This window comes from Glandiceps talaboti, chromosome 2 (assembly GCF_964340395.1).
Source record: "Glandiceps talaboti chromosome 2, keGlaTala1.1, whole genome shotgun sequence".
Lineage (NCBI taxonomy): Eukaryota > Metazoa > Hemichordata > Enteropneusta > Spengelidae > Glandiceps > Glandiceps talaboti.
This window is the reverse complement of record NC_135550.1, coordinates 29,329,176-29,354,175: the sequence shown is the minus strand read 5'-3', so window position 1 is coordinate 29,354,175 and position 25,000 is coordinate 29,329,176. Positions and strand designations below refer to the sequence as shown.

The window sequence follows — 25,000 nt, the reverse complement described above, 5'->3', positions numbered from 1 at the left end:
CTATATGATAAGTGGGTGAACATTATGGTTTGGGTTTGTGTTACATGGGTATCAGAACCGTCGTATATTTCAGACCTTTGAAAGGATTGGCTAGAGACTGTACTTGCATGACATGCTATATATAACGCTTACATTATGATGACTCAGTAAATGACTGAAAAACGTCCGCATTATGCTTAGATTTGTTCCATTTATTCTAGTTCTAAAATTTATGAAATTATTTTGAACCCAGATATTCCACATTCAACAGGATTTTCAAAACAATTGATTTACCTTAAGTTGTTATTTTATCGTAAGAATGTATGAAATGATATTTTGATCAATAATGACTTAATTATAGAAAAATGAAAAATAAGTAGACCATTTTCGATGATTTTATAGGTTTTATTTATATAGGACGGGAAACAGTATCGAAATTTTTTGAGTTCTGGCTTAAATCTACTTACCAAATAAAAGTGGATTTCTTCCTTGAAATGTTTGTTTTACCTCGTTCTGTACATGTTCCCTTTACATTCTGTCTGGCTGTCAACGCTTCATCGTTACGCCATCACTAATTGATTGCTTATGAAATTAGAATTATCGTATCTTTAGGAAACCCTCCTAGGCAGTGTACTGCATCATCACAACAAATGGTAACGGTACATGAACTATTGACATACGCAAATTGCCATCTCACGTGTTTTCACCAAAATATGGCATTTTTCATGTTTACATACAAGCTGTTCTGTTATCTAGTACATAGTACATAAGCTTACAGTTGCTGGTTCATTGTCTCCTGGTAAATTAAGACATTCGATATCAATTTATAACCTAATAATGAAATTGTACTTTTTGAATAGATTATTCAATTAAGTACAGTGTTATTGACTTCGTAATCAGGGACGAAATAATACTGTAATGTCCATGTACTCGGCCTCCACCAACATATTTATTGCATTGTTGGTGGTGTAAACTACGGTGACGTCACTCCTTAGCAACCAATTACGCAGCCGGACACTAATGTCTATCTTCCGTTACGTGAGCTCATTTCTCTTGTACACCTGCACTGGTACATTCACGAAAGAATTTCCTGGATATTGCACTAGTAACGTCCTGCGCCTACATTTATTGTTATCAAGAGGTTTGAAATTTCACACGGACGTTGGAAAAAATCTTAAAGACTTTGTTATATGCATACTGTGAAGTCTGGGTGACAAACATTCGGTGTAACTTTCGATTTTAAATTGTAGTTCAACACTGGCGTATATCAGTAATGATAGGGAAAGAGGATAAACACATTGACGCATGCGCAGCAAGGATTCCTACCTGCCTTACAAAATATGAGTAATGAATAATTGACATCTTGGAAGATACGCGTATTCTTAACATGGTGGCCACAATGGATGACACTCTTCGAGAAAAACGATAAAACAGACAAATTTGAGGATTAATTCCACCCGAAAATCCATCGGAAGTAATATGCCGTCTAATCATCGACCCAAATAACCCGATATTGAGGAAAATTCAGGGAATTAAGGAAAATATTTGCCAGTAAAAATGCCTACTGGACGGAGAGGGCTCGTAGCCCCACAGAATACCTTTCTGGAAAGTATCATCCGTCGATCTAATGTACAACGTAAGTACTATACGGTAGAGTAGACTGTCAAATATCATTTTGAATTTAGAATGGGGTTGTGTGTGCTTCATCCTTATAGTCTAATTATCTACATTTTGACAATATCAATGGGCTTGAATCATTGCTTATAATCGAATCCATTCCTTATCTCAATGTTATATGTGAACTATCGATCTTTTATCTTCGTATATTTCAGTCCCCTTTCTCTGTATTTTGGTTGTTTACACAGCCGCCGATTTGGTTGAAAAGGAAATGTTATTCCAGACAGTCGAATGGCTTTAAAGCAGCAACTATACGTTATATAGCTGTGTCTATTTCTTCGCCATTATGTCATTGTCGATTTCAGTTCGAGGGCATGACTAGAATAAAAGTCGTCTTCTTGTCGCTGCTGTGGCGCGTCATCTTATAGTTTCACAGAACGTTGGCCAAGCATACCAGCTCAGTCTAATACTCGGGTTCTCATTTTGGCATCGTGTACTGGTTTCTAGAGGGAATACTTACCACGGCCCTGATTCCTTAATCACGACCAAATTAGCCATCTTTAGAAATACTAACACTGTCGTTGATCAGACCCTGGCTTTTGAAAAAAAAAACACTCGGTAATGAGGAGGCAAAGCTTTAAATTGCTTCTCTGCGCCCATGCAATCCATTTACCTTCATATTTTGAGGCTGACAAATGTTGTTGATAATATGTAGTAATTCTCACATGAATATAACAGTCCTATGAAATTAATAACACACCTTTATCAATTTACGTGTTATGGTTCGAAAATTTGGTATGTCGGGGTTGGATATTTCTACCAATTTCCGAACTGAGCATTTTGAAATGTGAAAGCACATAAGCCATTGGTAATGAACATGAAAGGCAAGCATAAACAAAAGGAGATTGGAATATATCTTAAATGGATCTTAATTAGAAGCAATCCGATTTAGCTTAATTATCCATGCATCGCCTTCCATTTACTACATAGTTGATATTCATAGAGAAATGACAAATTGTTATGGACAGCCGCACTCAGCGATGTAGGAGGCTCTATCATTAAAAGTGAAATTCCAATCGAGGTAACGTTTTACAAAAAAAATTATACAATTATTTGATGTATAAATTAATATAAGTTCACTCTCTCAGAAAAATTTTTTACCTAATCGTTCTATCTTATCGTTTTACAAAATTACGGTGATAAATTTTGATTGGAGAAGACACCCCTGTTGCTATTTTGAGATAGATCGTATTTCAGGTGTTTATTTGTCTGGACAGATGGTAAGGGACTCTATATTCTCATTAATACACAAACACAACGTCCGAACACGCGCCATCAAAAAATGTATCGGTACATAAGCCTAATACTGAAATTACAAAATGAAAGAAAAAAACAATATTCCTTTCACATAAGTTTATGGAATTTTATTACATCATTTTCGAATTTATGAAACTGGTATCATACCTGTCAAATGTACTGATCTGAAGTGCAAAGGAATATGTATAAGCTGTTATGAAATTCTCTCAGATTATCATACTAAATTTACATTACCATAGTGCAAAGAACATGACAGATAGGTCTGTGCACGAAATGTCTTTTTGACAATTTCTCGGTCCTGTTTTTTTTCTTTTAATTTAAGATGTTCGTGTAAACTGAACCTCGCAGGCTACAGAGGCACATTGGTTTCAATAGTTGCATGCCACAGATTATTCGCTGTGTCGAATGAATTGACGACATCGCACGAATTTTCAACATAACATGTGTTTGAAGTAAATTAACCATTCTGCGAGGTGTTACTCATGTTCTTGTGTTGAGACGCCTGGCGCGGCGATGTTACTATTTCCGATTAATTTGCATCTTGTGTCACATTGTCAGCCCTATCGACTTGATGACTTCAATGTTTTCATACCAGTTATGTTATATGGAGTATTCTAACGACTTTGGCAAACAACCACCAGAATGCATGGACAAATATTTAAACGATTAAAAGCATAAAATATGGTACCGTGAAAAGAGACCCCTAGAGGAAAATATTCACTGTTCTTAACCCATGTAATCGAATTACCTCCCCTTGAGATGGTTGTTCATAAATTTGACAATATTTTGTCGACAGCATATTTCGATTACATTTCATTATACTAATAGGGGGAGCCATTTTCCACTGCTGCTCTAAATGCTGTCATAAAACACTTTGCACGCGTTTTGTCAATATTCCCTGATGCTACAATAACATATTCAGTCTAAACACTACTGTATACGTATATCAAAATGAATCACACAGCACTTTCCTCAGTACAAATAATATGTATTTGCAACATTTACACCATTGCCTAGTACTTGCAGACAGACAAATATATGGGAGCCTGGATTTATTGTGTAGCTATCGTCTCGTGCAGTATCAATAGCCTGAAAATGACTTTCGAGTAGTGAGACTGCGTGTTACGCAAGCTTGACTAAATGCACTATTTTCCTCTTATTGCATATTGTATTTATATTCTCGCTCGATAATAGCAGCACAAAATTTTATGACAACTATATTTTGCATTCATTCAAGTTATTATCTAGGGTGTGTCAACAAAAAGAATCTAATGCAACTGTTCATGCCCCTACAGCATACAGCACAGGGCAAAAATATCCTTATTTAAAATGGCGAACATATCATGCTCGAGCGACCAAGATGGCGCGTCTTGGCAACCAAACGAATGAAAGCAATCATATGACGTGTGGATGGCCATGCTTACAAACTCAATATTAAAAGTGCCTATGTAAGACGGATGGATCTCATCGGCAATTTAAGATAAAGTTATCTGTTTACGTGTAATCTCACTTAGATAGTATCGGTGATCTTTTTGCAATATGAATAATCTCGGCCTGAAATGTTATTAATGTATAATTGAATGCATATCCGTAGGCTTTCCTGTGCTATCTTTAACGATTGGGAATGATAGTACATAAATGCTATTTTTTGGCAATATAAAAAATATTCTTGCCGTACACAGACAAGATAACGATATAAAAATGTTACACGCACACTCTATAAGGTATTTTAAACCATTGGCATAGTTGTGAGTAGTCGTTAGTGAAACTTGTTACTTGAATGAATTTCGATTTCGTGTCTACACCAACGTTATTATAGGAGTTTCAAGTCGCCATATTGAATAATGAATTAACATACATAGCTCAACCATATCTTCCTTCATTAAAATTTAAGGTAAAGATTCTATAATACGATATGTTACTCTCTCGTAATACAATAATCCGATGCAATTTCACTGAATGAATGTAGAAAGATGACATCTCATTCGGCAGCTGCCTCCGCTTTTGTTCTGATCCAGAATAAAGCCTAGCAAGAAATTGAAATATGAAAATCTACACCTCAGATGAAAACAAGTAATATTCGAGTGAAACCCTGAAGTGTTAGATTTCATAATGTCGAAATCAAAATAATTCACTAAATATATGATAGATTTTAGATTTACTGACTCGAACCTATCTTGATCAATTTGGACTGATGTTTTGACAAAATTCCGACCACTTTCATCATCGTTCATATCATTTTCATATTCAGAAAATGTAGGTAGTTTACACCATTCAAAACTATACAAGTGATATAAAGTCCTGATTAATTCACCCGTCATCGGCCCCTATGTCGCATAGATTTAATGGATAAAATTACACAACCTGCATGGTTATTTACTTCATTGCAAGCTTTCTAAACGTATAACACAATGTTTTTGTCATATTTTGGCGGTGTAGTATGTACTAACAACACCAGCTATATATGTGTGGTGGTGTAACTGGTACTGTACACATGATATATCGGTGATAAATGCACCAAGAAGGATAAAGCCAAACATCTATATACCAAACAAAAGATACAAGATATAGTGACGAGTCGAAAGTGTAATTTGAAAAATGTGAAAAAATATCAAATTTCTGACCTGGTATTAGAAACGTATTCAAATATAAATACACACGAAATTGGCGTGGTAAGGATATTGTTTGGGTGGGGTATTAGCTATTTCTGTTATTTTCATGATGCTATCTTGGCAAGGTGGAGGATATAGGGTGAGTGGGGGGTAGGCATGATACTATCTTGGCAAGGTGGAGGATATAGTGTGAGTGGGGTAGGCATGATACTATCTTGGCAAGGTGGAGAATATAGTGTGAGTGGGTGGGGGAGGGGTTATTTCATGATATAGTTTGGATGACTATTTTACCTTTTTTCTTCACGATTCCCTCTTGGCGAGGTGGGAGATATAGTTGAGGAGGGGTGGCTACTTCTGCTATTTTCATGAAATAGAGGGCATTTAATTTTGTGACAGTTTCATTATAAGTCGAATTCAAACCAACTGTTTTCAAACTATATAGTTGGTTCCTCAAAACATTCCTGGAAGAGAATGTATGACGACATTAATTGTGATTTAGAAATATTTTTATGTATGCTTGTGTCGTCTTTAGCGTTAGCCCCTAACTTCACCCGTCATCGATTTAATTGAATAAATGACAAAGCACGGAAACGATAAACTGAGTGACCCTCACAATCTCTGATGAGATTAAAACATTATCTAACGTTGAGATTTTTATAGTAAATATCAACCTGATAAACAACGTAAATATAGATATCCATGAAATGTACATGGACCCATCAAACAATAAAAAAACGGGGGGGGGGGGGTCAATTTATAAAAAATTTACCATCATGTCACTTTTTGTGTGTTCTCTTTAGGTTAGCTTTCGGGGTGGAATAACAACCAAACTAAGCACAATTTTCACTCCAACCTACATTCAATTTAAGGCTCGGTGGTATGTCATCTATGAATGATATTAATTATGATGATATTAATATCTCAACATGAATATTTAATTAGTTGGAAAATAGAGCTAAACTTGATACGTTACAAAGAGATGTTAATAATGGTGAATATATCACTACTTCTATTTATATTTTTATAGAATATTTTATGCAGAGGATGAAATAATTTTGCATCGATTCAGAAATGGAAAGATTTGACGTGCTTCAATTTTCAGACTCTCTCTTACTAATTATCTGCCGTCTGATAGATTTTAAAATATCTATAACGCATCTCTGACTATGTTTTAGATTTAATGGGTGTTGTTGTTCCTAGTTAACTACATAAATGAAGATTTTGATATGAATCATTCAGTTGGGCTTTGTTTATTTTTCATATTTCCAAGAGAAATCAATTTCATTGAATTGTGCATTACTGCAGTCGACATATACCACTGTGTCTTTTTAAAAAAAAAACTACATACAAAGTGTAATCGGCAATTACTCGTTCTGCCCTCGTCTGTTTTGTTATTACTGGAACCGTATCAAAATACTTAAGAGACCAAATTAATTGAAGAAGAGAAAGGCACACAAAAACTGCCTTTGAATAAAAATACTACAATAACAAGAAACAATTAGACATGTTGAGAATGAAAAATATAACGTGTTTAGATATCTTAATTTTACGGTGAAAGCTAGATTTTTCAGATAGGTTGGTTGTATCGATCGAATATTTCTTGATGCCAGGCTATATACAATGTAGTATAGAGCAGTTATTATATCACGGTTCGATAAAAGAATTGTCGATGGTATTAAATGAAGGCAAATAAATGAATAATGGCCATTGTGTTATTGTGAACAAGTTTGCTGTGTGGCTGTTCTATTCTTTAGGTTCGTTGCATAGCAACATGATGATGACACTGCGTGTCATTAGAGGCCCTATGCCACGAGCATGAGTGGTGAGCCTTGCGAACGGTGAAATACGTTTCTCATTCTCACTTTAAAATCAGGACACGCGAAGACTGCCAAATGTAGTTCCGTTTGTGATTTAAGTCTAGCGGATAGGAAAAATAGGTTAGTACGATGCACGATGGAGCGTTGTCATGCCAACCATGTGCTTGATGCGACCGTCTCCAGGCAACAGTTAGTCATGCAGCTCTGGAAGCTACACTTCCTATTGGATTCAGTGCATTAAATCGTTGGTTTTCGTTGATGAGTATCATTTTCATTACAGGACCTCACTCATCTCAATGTCTACCACCTTTGCCAGAACTATTGTCAATTTTGCTAAATTCTGCGAGGAAGCAGTTTTTCCTTTCGTCGGCCCCTGTAACTCACTTCCGTCATTAGTTTTCACGTTATAAAACGGACTCCGATTTCTCACTTCAGTCGAGCTACAATTTCATCAAATAATACTGTGTGTCGAAGGCTACCTTGAAGTATACATATCGAGAACCATCAAGCTAGCTAGGTGGTCATTTCCATGGCAACCATTCACTCAACAAAACCATTAAATGGATAGCTGCGGAAAGGCATTTATTGCGAATTGATTATGCTTGACATTTTGAGTCGTATGAATTTAGCATAATCTTGTAATCAGCCAACGGATACAAGAAAAATTCTTCAACATCCGACAGTCTTTTCACAATAATAATTACCAAATTTTCACTGACGCTCAAGTATCTAATGGATTTTTATTAATACTCCCATAATTGTGTTCGATTATATCAAAACAAACATTGAATAAAACAAATTATGTTTTTTTTTTTAAAAAGTGTAGTTGAAATACCGAATTATATGTTAAAGGAGAAACACAAAAGGGTTCTATTGAAAAATGCCTAAATAGCAAGCTCCATTCCAATATTATTTTTCCACATATACACGCCTCAAAATGTATTTGATAAACGGTACCAATACGCCACAAATCAACAGGTAGTTGTCTCTTGATAATCTTGCCCCATGATCGATGTTTTATCTGCGTTGTTGTTTCTATGAGACTAAATGATAATATTCATTTGAATTTCAGACATCTTATATCAAACAAGTATCAAACTCGAGTGTCTTAATTTGCTATAATGTTATATTTAATATAAATAATCACATGATTGGATAGTATGACGTAGCTGTAAACACTGAAATAAAAAGTAAGTTAGGTCAAACAATTGTTTATTTGACCTTGACTAGACCATCAGTCATACATTTTATGACTGTGCTCTTTGGTAAATACCACAATATAAAACAGTTCAAACTGTATCTGAATAAACAATGCAATATGCGGGTATGCCTGTGCTGTAGGCAACAAGGACAATGCTGGAAAAACGCATTGATTCAGATCATCAATTAGTGACAAGTTTTGTCGGAAAATGATTACTTCAATTCATAACAGTCATTTCTATAGAGATCGCCATAAAATGATATTGACAGGAAAGCAGTAGTTGTACACCCTATGGTAGTAAAGTGTTTGCTTTAAACATGCCATGTATAATTCAAACTAAAAATTGTTGTTTAGCGCTATGTCTTCATAGGCCAACATTGATTTGAATATATTTTATATTCAAAAAGATAACATAAATCCATCCACGATGCTATTGTTTTTATTAAAACCCTGTGTCGCCAAGGGTAAATTTGGATCAGCAATATTACCATTAGCGGGATTGCAAAACGTCATATATCAGATAGAATGATTCCCGATCAGAGTCATCCATCATTGCGACAATCTGGAAATTCGTGAAGCTTTGAAATTTCCCCAGAAGGCTACATCGTGACAAGTACTCGGTGATAAACGGTCTGGATTTGGCGACTGCCTCTAACAATACGTAATTTACCATGAAACGAAACATTGTGTACATTCACGTAGATAAGCATTACCGATTATTTTTTTTCAATTTTTTATACACCAAAATAGTATAGAATTTCGGAACTCAGTATTTCGGACGATATTGTGAAAATTACAACATAAATAATTATTCCTCCGAGCTAAGAGTTCCGTAGTGAAAACAACTTAGAGTGGATCACAATCCGGAATGGCTAGGGAATGCAAACATTGAGAGATAGGTATTCTCTGTCTCTCAGACATAAGCTGCGCGGCCTTCTTGTTGTTTAGTTTTTCGTGAAAGAACTATACACCATGCAGGAAGGTGTCAAGGAATATCCAACGTCTTCATTTTTCGGTCTTCACTACAGCCTCGATTTAATATTCCTCTCCTTTCCAATCAACCGCAATTGATAAATAGGAGCGAATCAACTGAAGTCTTGTAGTTAGAAATTAGAGAAAGATGAAGCCGTGGTAATGAGTATTGGCCATTTTGTTTACAGAGACTTGTAAAAACGGCAAATCACCAGTTTATTGACGCAATGGGATAGTACCTTCGAATTTCGTCCAATCAGAACACGCCAATAAATTAGGTCGTTTTTCATTTTTTTCAAAAAGTATTCTACTTGTATAAGTGAAGATAATGACTGAAATGTGGAAGTAAATCTTCTAAATGAGATTTTCCCGTTAACACGTATTTACTTGTTGACCATAACCAATCATAACCAGAAATGAAGACATTTATTTCTAAGCGTTATTTGGTCTATGTTATCGGTTTAATTTCAAATTTGAACTTAAATATGGTTGTAGCTTTTCTAGAACGTATATCAGAAGTAATGTAACTGGTACCCGTATTACTAAAGAATTCGTTAGTACATTTCAATCTTTTTTATTGTCCAGAATCCTCATTATATTTGGTTCGTATATGAGTTTCAGTAAGAGATGTCGTACACAACATGTATGCCTCACTGCATGTAGATAGATATTTGGTGTGGTCAGGTCAGTGTTGCCATCATCTTATCCAGTGTGAATAAGGACACTTATAGTAACAAAATAAGGCCATATCTGAGCCCATTTGGACGTTAATCTTCTACAAATTTAGACAAACCATCAATCACTTATCGATGATTTAACCACACAGTAACAAGACGCTCAAATGATGGACACCAGAGGTTTCGCTGCTAGATATCCATCGTTAATTGTATTCCCAAACGGATCAGGAGAAATTGACATATTAACTTTCTAAACACGGGCATCATGGAAAGTTGAAAGAACTTACACGAGACACTTTTTTAAGATAAAAAGGTTGAACTTTCTTCGAGAGTAAAGTCGGTTTTGATAAAAAAAAACCGTTGCAAGCCTTAATCGTTGCCTGACCTTAAATTTTCATTATATAATCTACAATGAGACAAACATTGAGTCTACAGATGCAGTTTATTGTGAATTAGTTTCGTATCAAAGAAATATCAAATATAGTTAAAGAGATGGCAAGGTGACTGATATAAAAGTGTGGTCTAAAATCGAACCTCAGATCACTACATTGACATGATCTTGGACTATGGATGAAACAGCAAAAATCATAAGCTGCAGGTCACATAATATATATCCATCCGAAAATGAACCTTGTGGCTTATATGTGTGTGTGTGTGAGGGGGGGGGGGTGTCAGATCATATTGTCAATATTAACCAAACTCGATTTTTACAGTAAGGCTGCAGCTACAGATAATACATTGCCTAAAAGTAGTAATACCACTTCAAATGTAACCCGACAAATGTGCATTATCATCTGCTTAATGTGTGATATTCGTAAAAGACTATTGGTGATCAAACAAACAAACAAACAAACAAACAAACAAACAAACAAACCAAATAAATTGACATATCAAGTGTTATTACTCGAGTTATACAATTTATCACGCATACGACTATATTCAAGATGTCATCTATAGAAATAAACAGATGACAAGGGTGAAACCAACAAAATGAAAAGAAAACACCATTTTAATGTAAAACTCACATATAAATTGTTAAAACTGACGTAAGACACACAATCAAAAAGGTCCGTGACACTTGAGAGTAGTACAGCTGTGCAACCAGAGGGAGGGCTTTCAAACAACTTTCATTTCCATTAATAGCGGCAGGGAAATGCCGCCATATTGAATATATCACACAGCACAAACGATGTTATGCATGACAGATTACATATTACTATTGTGACCTCCAACAATTGGAAATTAAAAACAAAATAATATCGTTTTATTACAATGTTGACTGGCTGAAAAGTGAAGACAGACTTATATAATATAATCTATCTACCTACCTACCTACCTACCTACCTATCTATCTATCTATCTATCTATCTATCTATCTATCTATCTATCTATCTATCTATCTATCTATCTATCTATCTATCTATCTATCTATCTATCTATCTATCTACATGTATGTATGTATCTATCTATCTATGTATGTATGTATGTATCTATCTATCTATCTATCTATCTATCTATCTATCTATCTATCTATCTATCTATCTATCTATCTATCCATCTATCTATCTGTCTGTCTGTCTGTCTGTCTGTCTTCCTGACTTCCTGTTTTTCAATCAATACATTATCAATCAGTTAATTATCAATTCATAATCGATAACTTGCACAATGCATGCGTATATATGTGTGTGTGCGTTATTTTGTATTTGAAAACACTGGCTTCAACGCGGATTCATCGTTTAACTGATCTAACATGCAACATGTATATGAATTTCAGGAATATAACTATTTATTTATTTATTAAAAAATACGGTTTAACATTACCTTTATAGCAGAAGGATGTCGTGATGAATGAATAATTAAGGAAACTGAACGATGGCTCATAAAATATGATGAGATAAATTAACACATTTGTAAAATGAGAAACATCAGATATCGAATAAAAACGAAATTGTCATACAACCTGTGCATAGAATTCATAATCTGTATATATCTCCCTTCATATATTGAAAATATCACTTTAAAAGTGTTAATTGCAGGTTTGACAAAAGTGCGCCTTTCTTTAATCTCAGGTAACAGACCAATTTTACGGTTTAAAAATGGTTTTTATCTTATCCTTTTGGGCTCTTCCTCACGAGTAAAATTGTATAATTACGCGACTGGTTTCTTAATCCCTAGTGCAGATGCAGAAAGCATGTAGAATTTTATGCATGGCTTCACGCGTATCATGTCTCCAACTACTTGTCTAAATGACTCGACTGACGTCACCACCAACCCCTATGGGGATTTGTCGCCAGTTTTAAAAGTCCTCAATTGTCGTAGTAGGTAAAGACAAGCAATTTGGTCATGTGACAAGCGATGATCTCCTTGGTGATGGACAGCTGTTCAATGTTTGTAATATGCATTAATTCCTTGGCTGTAAACAGTTTAAGTTTGATACCAGGTGGACAGTGAAAGAGACGACGTCCCCAGAGGTATTCCATTCAGGGTTTTAATAACATTACCGAATGATTTCCAACGCCAACGCGCGGTTGAAAGCCTGACGCGTAAAGGGTTCAAATCAACACAGCACAGCACGTCTCAGTAAAGTGACTAAATTTAGAGCTTAAATTGTATTCCTTAGCTGCATACAAAAACACAATATTATAATTACTCTAATTACAACGACATACATTACGTCTAGACAAATAATTCTAGCCATAATAGAACGAGGACTAGATTTACGTTAACACGCGACTTTCAAATTAATAAAGTCATTGTTAGCTAAAATAATGTTTAGCGGGTTTCTGAAATGCTTCAAATGATCTATTCGCTCACTTTAGCAAGTCAACTGTCTGTGACACATTCTAACGGTTTAGCCATACAATACAACATTAAGTAGTGTATAACATATTCATATCAATATTTCATATTTCTAAAAAATATAATGAGTACAATTATGATATAAAATGCCTACTTCGAAATTGTCTTCAAATTATCAATGCGAAATATCGCAATTGGGAATGACGAAATATCCGGTTGACTAACTGGACAATTTTTAATTGGTCGTAATCGACAGTTAAACTAGTTGTTGCAGGTCATTTGAATTATTAGATACTCAACTGGGAAAAAATCGCGGCAATGGTGATCTTAGTGCGTTTTATTTCTCATGTTAAACCGGGAAAGGTTGCATTGTTACCAAAGTCATGTCATAACGGTGTGATATCGTGATAACATGTCCCAGGGGTCCTACACGATGCAGTGAATCCGATATATAGAGGTATCTTAGTCAGATGCCATTTGCTTTCTCTCGGGACATCTCGTTGCTGACAGACGTGACCTGTTTACACATACTGTCTCAAAACTTTAACCCATAAAGGAGAGGGTCATTCAGGTTTCAATTTGTTGCATTAAATAGCGATAGGTTTTATAACCTGTTTTATTTAAGATAGTCTTCATTTCATAGCTTGTATACATTGCCTCATATAGTGACTAAGGATACATTTTGTACATGATATGGCTTACTAGAGCCAACAAAATTTGATGAAAATAAGCTGAGTAATCATTTGTTTTATTGACCACTGATACGGGGTCCACGATATATGTATATTATTTTCTTCCTCAAGTTCATCATCATCATCATCATCATCATCATCATCATCATCATCATCATCGTCATCGTCATCATCATCGTCATCGTCATCATCACCATCATCATCATCATCATCATCATCATCATCATCATCATCATCATCATCATCATCATCATCATCATCATCATCATCATCATCAAAAACAACAACAACTGCTACTACTACTACTACTACTACTACTACTACTACTACTACTACTACTACTACTACTACTACTACTATTACAACAACAGCAACAACAACAATTTCACAATTTTTCTCTCAACATTTACAATCGTATTTATTTTTCGCATAACATAGATAGAAGGTAAATACAAGATTTTAATTTAGATTTAATAGGGGTCCAACATAAGCATTTCATTCGTAGATACGTCAAGACTGTCTACAATATATATATGAACAGAACAGCACTCAAGATTTTGTCTCCATTTTCCATTCCATACATGACATAGATTTTCACAAGCAATACAATATTAATGTATGAGTAGTAATGCGCAGAAAGATGGTGCAGTTTGGATTGATAAAACGCCGCCGACTATTCGTTCTGTATTTCTTGATCGCGTTTATTCTCTGCTACGGTTGTTGTAGTCAGTCAGTGGAAATTAATCTTACATACCTTAATACTGTTTTATAATCCAATTTTTCATCAGCATACTGTATATGATGAATCAAACGTCATTTCTGTAAAAACGCCTCAAGCAAGGTACATCGATCACTAGAGGTTTAATGTTGCTATGTTATTTTTCAAGTCAAGGTGAAGCATAAAAGCGGAAATAACCCCGAGTAGCACTCAATTTAACGACAGCGTCTATCTCCTCTATGAAATAAAACTTATTTTGTGTAAAGTCTGCCAAAAATGTATACTAGTATGTTAAAGTGGATATTCTATTGCATTAAAAGACTGTTCTAGCAGTAAGAAAAACACTATTTTCACCCGTTTTCAATCGATATTCAACTCGTTCTCTAATTAAATTGAAACGTTCCAGCAAATACGACCAGTGTAATAATGATCAAAATATGTACATTAAAGTTGAACAAAGGGGAAAGCCGTGGGAGGCCTCTGGATTTGTGATTTCATTAGCGAGGCATTAATACATTACTTTTCACCAAAATTTCCTAATATACTCTCAGATATGTTATCCCGAGGCTGACCTTTTGTGTAGTTAACCAACAGTTTCTATAGATGTGGGAGACAAGGGTAACTTTTTTTATGTTGTGGCTGAACATTGTCACCTTTCAACTAGTTTGTGTTTACAAGGAGACCGTATAAAGTGTCATAAATCTTTTTTAAATTCTATAATTTTCAGAATTTACATTGCTTTCCACTGTTGTCAGAATAATAAAAACAAGCAAAAATAACTTATCGTACTTAAAGCGTGCGCAGAGTAAGTTACATTATGGTAAACGAAGTTGATATATTACTCATTGCATGCAAAACCCGTACGTTCTCTTAAATGAAGAAAAAAATTGACAGTCATTGTATAGATTTCATGAAATGAAAAATCATCTTCAAAGAAATCTCACTATAATTCAAGATGGCCGCCAATTTGAAAGCAGTGTGTAAATATAGAGAAATTGAGAGATATTCCCAGAATCGATGGTAGGGATTTGATCCCCAAGGCTAACACAGTAATACTTTTAAAGACACTGGTTGTTTCCCACTAATACCACTACTAATAAAATGTGACCCTTTTTACTTCCATGAACTTCTAAAATATGGCCCTTCGCCATGAACCGATTTGTAAAATATGACACCCCCCCCCCCTCCTCCATACCCGCTTTGTAATCATCGTTATCGAAGGTTTCCTCACAACACTTCGTGTATGGTGATTTTTTGGTTAATTTCTATAATTATTCGTATATCACACAATCCGTCACGGTATGGTATATACATAGATATATTTCCTCTGTTAATCACCTTTCTGACCTCGTTACAATTTACATGATACTTTGGATGTGAAGTTTATTGGGTCATAGCTTCCTCAGTTGGAGAAAATCATCTCATTACACTAACAGATAATGATAGAGACTATTATTACGTCTCTTGACGCTTCCAAGGTGATAATTATATTGCGTCTTGGACTGAATAGAAGGGTCTTGAGTTGGTGAGTTTTACTGCCTATGCACATATGCCAGTGATATTTTTATTTATTTCATTTATCTTATGTAAATTAAAACACAAAGCATTTCGTTGTCCTTAATGACTTACTGTATCAATCACTCTATTGTTTACCAAATAATTCTGAAAAATTAAAATTAATCTTTTATCCTCATTTTTTCTACGTTTAACCGGTGCATGGTATGTACTAAGAACAATACAATGTATTTAATGTGTGTGTACAAGTGAACATACTTATTAATTAATGTGTAGTGGTTTGGGTTAATTCACGAGCTTGTCATGTTTCAATAACATACCTTGGTTCTTTAGTATCTTATACTTGGCATTCTGAAGAATACCATTAATAGTGCACCAATGTTCGTCTGACGGTAATAATTTCGACATACTCGACGTTTGACTGTTTATTCATGACTATGACCTAGAAGCAATTCATTGCTAGAAAATCACATTATCTTAATTAATTTATCTCATTATCAAGTCAATGGTGGTTTATCATAAACAACACCATTAATAAACTGTCATACATGTATAGTGTATAGGTAGCCCCATGACCGTATTTTAAACATAAAGATGGACTATTCGTCTACAGTATTTCCAGGAATAACTTTGTCCACGTGACCTGCTTCCATCACACAAAACTCAATCTTAAGAGCGAGGATTACGAGTACCTACCACTTTAAGGCTATCAACGTATTCTAGCGAGGAAAGGGATGTACATTAAAACGGCTTAAAAGCAGCTTCCAAATTAAAATTGGACCATTTGCCAAGCCAACCGTGAATTGTATGTCCTTTCTGTGGCTTCATTTCAACGTGCCGCAGGGTTCACAGAATTTAGTTCATACCGTTGGGTTGAAAATGTAATTGATGGTCAAATTGAAGTTTAAGGGTGGGTTTCTATTGATATGCGCATGCATGACTGGCATGTTACTTTCGATATTTCGGTAAAATACCTCGTTTGAAACATGCAACAGGGCAAGTATATGCTAGATAACAACAGCGACATTATGTCGTTATCTATGTTAATGTATGTATGTATGTATGTATGTATGTATGTATGTATGTATGTATGTATGTATGTATGTATGTATGTATGTATGTATGTATGTATACAAGTAATAAATGCCGTCCGGGTAAATACACGCCGACAGACAGGCAGGCAGGCAGACAGACAGACAGACAGACAGACAGACAGACAGACAGACAGACAGACAGACAGACAGACAGAACAAAAATGGGTAAGAAATAGACATACAGACTGTCAGAGCAAAACAGAAGTGAACATAAAGAAGACAACATAAATTTGGCCATCCATCATTTAGTGTTTATAATGATATGCAATATGGAGTATTCATTGAATGATATTATGACCCATACATATCTACGTAACTGACGTGACGTTTCCCTTGGAAATATACTGATGCGTTTAAATGATGTACGGTACCATGTGATCAGAACAGCCAGGGTTCTAAAAGTGAAATAAACATATGTAGTTAAATTAGCAATAATAAATCCATCATAATTATACTCATTTCGAATTCTGCCGATTATTCGGTGACTGGTGGCTTATTTTTTATTTTTACAGATATTATTTTCAATAGATTAGCTCCAACTTTCTATATATCATTTAACTTCAAGATTAATGTAATGGCGGATAGGGAGAATTTGTAACAATTCCATCAGATTAAAGAAGGCATAAATCTCGACAGTTTCGGTCAATCTCAAGTTCAACGTCTTAACAAGATATAGACAATAGGATTTCCGTCTCTGCTTGCTACTTTTGCTGATTTCTTAACACAATAGTTTTTGGATTTGTCAAAAGGAAACAAATGTTGGAAGACATGTTCATTAATTTTGTAGTGACAACAGAATTGCCTCGTACTCCTACTCGTAATTTGAAATTTATGAAAATAAATTATGACAGCGTTCTCTCCAAAACGTAACTCCAGTATTCTTTGAGAATGTTGTCTTCTTTTTTTTTATTCAAAGTGAAGAAAATCACGTAGCATAAAATAGCACAATGGAAATAATGTACTGCAGTCCGGCGATCACTAAATAATTAAGCAATCATCGAGAATCTAATTAGCTAGTACGCTATTTTTAACTTGCGAGACCTGTATTTTCATCGATGTTCTTCTGTGTTTGTTTCTCTTACTTTGAACTTACCGCAATAACCCGCGGCCCCACCATTCCTGGATTTAATGAAATTATCAGTAAAAGCTTCATATAAATGTAAAGAAAATTGAATATTACCGAAGTGAAAAAGGTCCACCTCATTTGATTTGAATCACTTGTTTAAGAAATATGATTGCAGCAATAGATATAACTATTGTGTCAAGATCAAGGCAGCACATGTAGATGACTCAACTCCACAGGTGGTCACTGATTACTGTAATTCGTACTGATTAAACATGGGTAGAGTCATCATCGCAAGTTGCAAAAGATTACACGTCGATGCCAAAACGTGAACACGAAGAATGTTAAAATAAATGGATTTTCTAACTGTTAGTAAAAAGACAGATGAGGTAAATCAGGCCCTTTACGATTTTCAGCACTACATTCACCACAAGTAAACAACATCAACACAACGAGGGAGATTTGGATTGGTTGTAACACAGGCGTTAAACATGTGTCATGTGATATCGGACATAATTTACGTGCCGCCTATTCTTCTCTTGAAGTGGCTACGAGGATGAGAAATGGATACTTATTTTGAGTAAAGCTTTTACTGCTAATAATATATACACCAAATCCGTTGTTTGTAAAACATCTATTAAGAATATGCAAAAAATTGCTATTTGTATGCACAAGTGATTTTTAAATAACAAGGCAATGACTACGTCGTATCAAGTCTGCATATTCGTTTGTCACTTTCCCACATATTGAAACGCCAGCATGCATAAAGAGTTTGATTACCATCTTTGAGATTACTAGTCATTACTTATGTTTAGCCAATTTCTCACTTCCTGTACAGTGTATGTACAATAACAAAAGTTTCTACGCACTTTTTTGCGCAAATTATTGAGTTACAAAGACATTTGTTGTGTTTTCCTTTTGCTAATTATTGAGTTACAAACAATGACCAGGGTTTTGCTGTTTTACATGGTTTTATTTTTCAAGACGATAGACACAGTAAAGTTGTTTATCAATAGAGAATCAAAAATTAATAGCCATTTCTTGTCCATATGGCCACTTTAATATCCAACCTGTTAATGTACTTTTGTACGTAGTAAACATCAACTTGTAAAAGCTGGACATTCAGGTCAGGTCAGGTTTATGGATGAGGTATCTATTTTTAAACGTGACACACAGTATGCTTTCCATCGGCGACGAAATGTTCCGGCCAATACATAAGTACTTGTGGAACTGGAGAATGAATACATTCAATACACACCATGTTATCATCTGGCAGTGTATATTATAAATCATGCGATTCAAAACCTTGATAAATGAGTGTGCTCTCAAAAATCGTGCTCAGATAACGAAATGGTTCGAGGTGATAAATCAGGAACAAGGATGGAAACTAGCAGTCTATAGAATGATGCAGGGATTGCCGTAAAAGATTTTCTTTTTAAGACTGGATAGATTGTGATTTGTCGACCTCTCATCGTGTGTGATATATCGAGTCTCATATGGTCATTAAACAGCTTAGTAATATCTGTTGAGATGATAGTTCACCGGGGACCCATTTACAAAACACTATTGAACTTATCCAGGTTCTGAGAATTAGTACTCTGTTATTAATATTGATTTATTTAGCATCCCGAAACCAATCTCTTTTAGAGATCCAAGGAGATATACTATATTTAGTTTGACACATAATAATGATAATGCAAAGAATTTTCTTATATATTCTAAGGATTACCTGACCAAAACATGTGTCATGTACGTTCTTAAAATTCATTTGAAACAGACTGAGCCTTTCTGATCCAAATCCCTTTCTAGAAATTATCAAGCTTTCTAGGTGAACTAGGATGTTGTTACCAAATACGGTAAAAGGCCACTATTATGTTGATCATGACAATAACAACGACTGTGCCCATGATGATGATGATGATGATGATGATGATGATGATGATGATGATGATGATGGTGGTGGTGGTGGTGGCGGCGGCGGCGGCGGTGGCGGCGGTGGTGGTGGTGATGGTGGTGGTGGTGGTGGTGATGATGGTGGTGGTGATGATGATGGTGGTGGTGGTGGTGGTGGTATCGTCGTTGCTGTGTGTGTGTGTGTGTGTGTGTGTGTGTGTGTGTGTGTGTGTGTGTGTGTCGACAATACTGACTGGGTTAACTTGAAAAGGTGTGTTATCTAAAGGGAGAGACTAAATTGACTCGATAAAAAAGGTCTGCGTCGTCGGCGAGTTACATATAAATAACTAAACGTGAATATCCGTGTGCAAATTAGTTACCATGCATCTGGCAAATGAATCTGGCTTCGAAGAATTAACTAAGGAGCAATCAATTTTTTTTAATTTCCACTGAAGCTGTATTTTGTTACAATGTTTGTTGCCAAAGTTGATCATAATAATGAAAAAATCGGATATTAATTCAACTCTAAATAAGGCAGGTGTTCACTTCTCGATTTCACAAGATATATTTCTGGAGTCTATTATTATAAATGCAAAGATTGGGAAATTAATGTTGTTCAACGGACGACATTATGTGATGGTAATGAGAGTATAGAAGAATACTTTGTTCCTATTCCCACGCTGTTAAATAAAAGGAGTAACAACCATTTCATTTCTGTTTCAACGAAAGTACTGAATCAGGTTGCAGAAAAGCATTTGTTGTATAAAATAAGTATCTGATACACAAAGTATACCGGTACTATGTATTATGCTCTCCAGCTCTTGAGATTGGCGATGGACTGTTATCGTGTTTATGATGAGAGTTTTGATAGCAGTTTACCTGCAAGTTGTGAATCATCAGTGGTGCCGATTACAGTATATGTTCAACTCTCAAAAGAGTTTCCAGTGCTTCAACGCTATGTGTTTCGAAATTAAATCTTGGTTGCATTGCTTTGCATTGCATACCAGAAATGAGATGTTTGACTGTCATTCAAGGCTTTACTTCAACACATGACGTGAATTTCTTTTGAAATAATTTCTTTTATCGAACACATACAGTAGCATGTTAGTTTGTCGAATGTGTAACTTTTAATGCCACGATACTTTTATGATCTGTTCACTATATTTTCCAAGTATATTAAGTCCAACGATCACTTGATAGCACAATGATTGCAGTCGGACATGCTTTGTTTGTTTGTTTGTTTGTTTGTTTGTTTGTTTGTTTGTTTATGTTTGACTTGATATACATCATATGTGATATGTGTATCTGACATTTAACCAGATAGGTTATAATTAACAATTAGAAAGAAACCTTCAAAGACAATTTAGTGCATATATAGTAAAGAGAATGTAATATATATACACGTTAGGTTTGTTTGGAGTTCTGATCCTGTCCAATGGAAAGCTATGGCCTTCATTACGCTTGTGATGTTTTTATATCCAAGAGGTACTCTAAAGTTTAATTTTGTGTTGTGTTGCAAAACCAGTCTTTTTAAGTGGATGGAAAGTTAATTGTCAAAGGTTAACGGAGATGACGACAAAGTGAAGGACACAAAACATTACGACTTCTAGAATTTAAAAGGCCGACAAAGAATGAAAAATTATGGACTTTAGCATAAGTAAATATCTGACAGTGAAGTAGATAAGTCAGGCATCGTGACTTACTTGCAGTGGCGTAACTTCAATAACGTTTATCGATCTAAACGTGAACAGACAAGACGGGTTTTCCTACAATTGAATGTATAAAGGCCTTGTCATATGCAGCAAACTCACTAGCATTGAGAAATTACAAATGGATGCCACACATGACCTCAACTAATAACCCAAACTATTGTTGGCCAGAATTAAATTAGACTATACATCGCTTAATATTCTAAGTCTTTATCCATGGAACTAAAGGAGAGTCCAATGGCGCCTTCTTTTCTCTCTGGACAGTTCCAGAAGCTATGTATTGATTTGTTAACACTAATAACGAGATATGTGAAAAATGAGTTATCTTAAAGTCGCCTATAGCTGTGAACGAGTGAATGTCAGAAGTCTTAATCAGCAAATATAATGACATAGACGATTTAACGTGACAAAGTTGGATAAAAACCAATATAAGATCGATGAAAATATCAGTTTCTATGGAGACAGAAGAGTAAATCAACCATTATGAACACTTTTTTATGGAATGAATTTTAAGAATTTCTTTTATCATTTATTTCATGGCGGATATATAACAATCGAGGCATGTACATATACAGTCGTTTGCTTTAGTAAGTTGTTTCATAATTCGACCTGTCTGTGCGATTTAGGCAAGATGTCGATCTTGTATGATGATGGTTATATCTCGCCAGTGTGAACTTCAACATAAGAGTATCTGGCGGAATGGTCTGATCACACTGTTTCGTGTTCAGCTCCATCATAACGTATTCAATGTGGCAATGCAATTCACACAGTGCCATGCATTTCTGACATTTTTCACGGTATAAATGAACTGAATTAAATTCATTCAGGCTTGCTCACTTTAAGTCAAGATATACATTGAAAACGTATCTCAAAACTAAATCATATTTCCTAAAAACCTTGGCAAGCTACTTCTCATGACGTTTTGCCATGCTTCGTTTGTTTCGTGCGCAACGATGCAAATTTACTGAAAGGCATGGAACGTCGATAATGTATTTCGTTATTTATGGACGATAGTGATTGATAGAGAACTCCGTAGACTTATATTTCAATGGTTCTCAGAAGAATCGCTGGTAGCCAGTCAAGCTTTTAATACTCTTACAAAAATAGAGAAAGGTTACTTCACATGATCAGTAGAGTAAAAAAAAACGTTTCCGTTTATTTCATAAACCCCTACGCGGTGAGGTTTTCATAGCAACCGGAGCATAATTATAGAAATGTCGCCAGCAAAGCCAGATTGGAAAGGAAACGTGACCGTTGGTATTGAACGAAACAACCTCAGGATATCGACACAGTGCTGAAAGGATGAAAGTAGATTATCAGCAGGAACTGATCACCATGGTAAATTAAATACACGGTATTGCATAGAACCAGAACTAGCTGAATTTGACATAAAAGTGTAACAAACCTAGCTGTTGTTTATGTTTGTATGTATGTGCTACTATAGCAACGCACTTTGTTCTCAGACGTAAATCACGTACGCGCGAGCTTTTCCCCTCAACAGCTTGCGCTAGATAGAAAATGCAACCGTGTGCTTTGGCATCCAATTAGTATTTACCATATCGTTAGATTTGCCTTTATGTTATTTTGTCCCAATAATCTAAGAATAAATCAAATATTGATCATAATCAGTGAAGCTGTCTTTTTCACATTGGCATTTAGTGAATACACATTAATAGCTTAGAGATTAATTGTAATTTCAGACATTTATATCTTTCTGTAAGACGAGTGTGCCTAAATACATCATAACTATAAATCCATAATCAATGTATTTTTTTAAAAACAACATTCTACTCCGAACAACAAGGCGGTTTTTCCAGTGTTTTCTCCCTTTCTTTTGGTTTGTTTTAATGCTACCAAATGACTACAGTGAAAATTCGTCTTGTCTAAATCATTTAATTGACAATGACATTAAGTTAGACCGACATGTCTTATGCCTACATTAATAACAAACCATCTAAATAATAAGGTGTCTATTTTGTCTGTGGCTAGCATAGCATGGTGAAATTGAACCCGAACAATAAAAGACAGGGAATTTATTGTGACTGATTGATTTGGCGTACTAGTATAGATCTTCAACAGAAACGCTAAAACAATGCATTGATGCCCAAATTCATTAAGCTAGGGTCGCCGACGTTTTGAATCCCTAAGTTTGTCTTCCATTACTTGTGAGATGATCAATCACCAGGTAAGATAAAATATGGGGACAGGGCTAGGGCTATAGAATAGGGTACAGTAATCAAAACATGTGGGCGGCATACCTAAACTAAAGTACTGAAAGTGGTCAAACAAAAAATGCACACATCTCATCACACCTATTTTCGTAACTATGATAAATATTCCGTAAGGAGTGGTAGAAGTAGATAACACAGTCCATGTAATATTAATTGTGATATAAAATACAAATTCAGAGCATTAGTCATCTGCAGCACAGATTTCAAAATGTATCAAGCTTATACGTCTAACGATTTATGCCTTGAAATTGACAATCAATAACCTTAGTTTGAGGACAATTGTCGCCATGATATACTTAACGAGCTTGTGAAATAAAACCATGGGTCAAAGGTCAAACTTTTGGGATGAAGTTAATCTTTCTTTTGTGATCTGTAATCATTCCAAAGCATTCTAGATGTGTCCCTTAACTTAACAAAAACACAGATAACTTGATAAAATTGCAAACCCTGGTAGTGGTAATTAGAGTCTATAATAGGTTATTATTCAAAGTAACATTTACGATGTCTGCATCCACGTTGACATTTTACAGTATTGTAAATATAACAACACACATGGATTCACAAAGTATACGCAATGAACAGAATATCAAAGCTAATTTGTTCAGAAGTCATACTCCTATCAATTTCATGATTCAATGTTAAAACATGACGCAATTTACTTCATTGAGTCGTTTTAGATCAAATTCTGGTAGATAGATTGGCACGTTGATAAATAAGGTAACATATCTATCCATGCCAAGAAATAAACGAGTCGGTTGATAAAAGGATAAACTATATATACGATATGACTTAAACTAATTACGAGAAAAAAAATATAGATTGCTATATTTTGAATATTTTAGGTGCAATACTTTCTGGAAACGCTTATACTATCTTGTTTGGCCACGATATGATTATTACAATGAGTAAAACAAAACAAAACATAAAGAATCACATTATCAAATATATTTGCTACTGTCTGTTGAGACGTCTTCATCTGTACGTCAGTCCTAGCCTAACAGTTAGCATCTTGTCAGACACAGTGTAAAAATTAGGATATCCTTCCTGTTTACGCTTACCAATATTTCTTGTGTGATTGTCGTTTTGAACTGCCG

The 25,000-nt window shown here is 35.0% G+C and overlaps 1 protein-coding gene across 1 annotated transcript in view; it reads left to right on the top strand.

Moving 5' to 3' along the window:
* Positions 1-1,065: 1,065 nt before the first annotated feature.
* Positions 1,066-25,000, top strand: part of LOC144453810 (voltage-gated delayed rectifier potassium channel KCNH1-like) — a 43,904-nt gene continuing 19,969 nt past the window's right edge. The window contains exon 1 of the mRNA XM_078145172.1: positions 1,066-1,615. Within this exon, the coding sequence (XP_078001298.1) occupies positions 1,537-1,615 (79 nt within the window). The 5' untranslated portion in view covers positions 1,066-1,536. The remainder of the gene's footprint in view (positions 1,616-25,000) is intronic.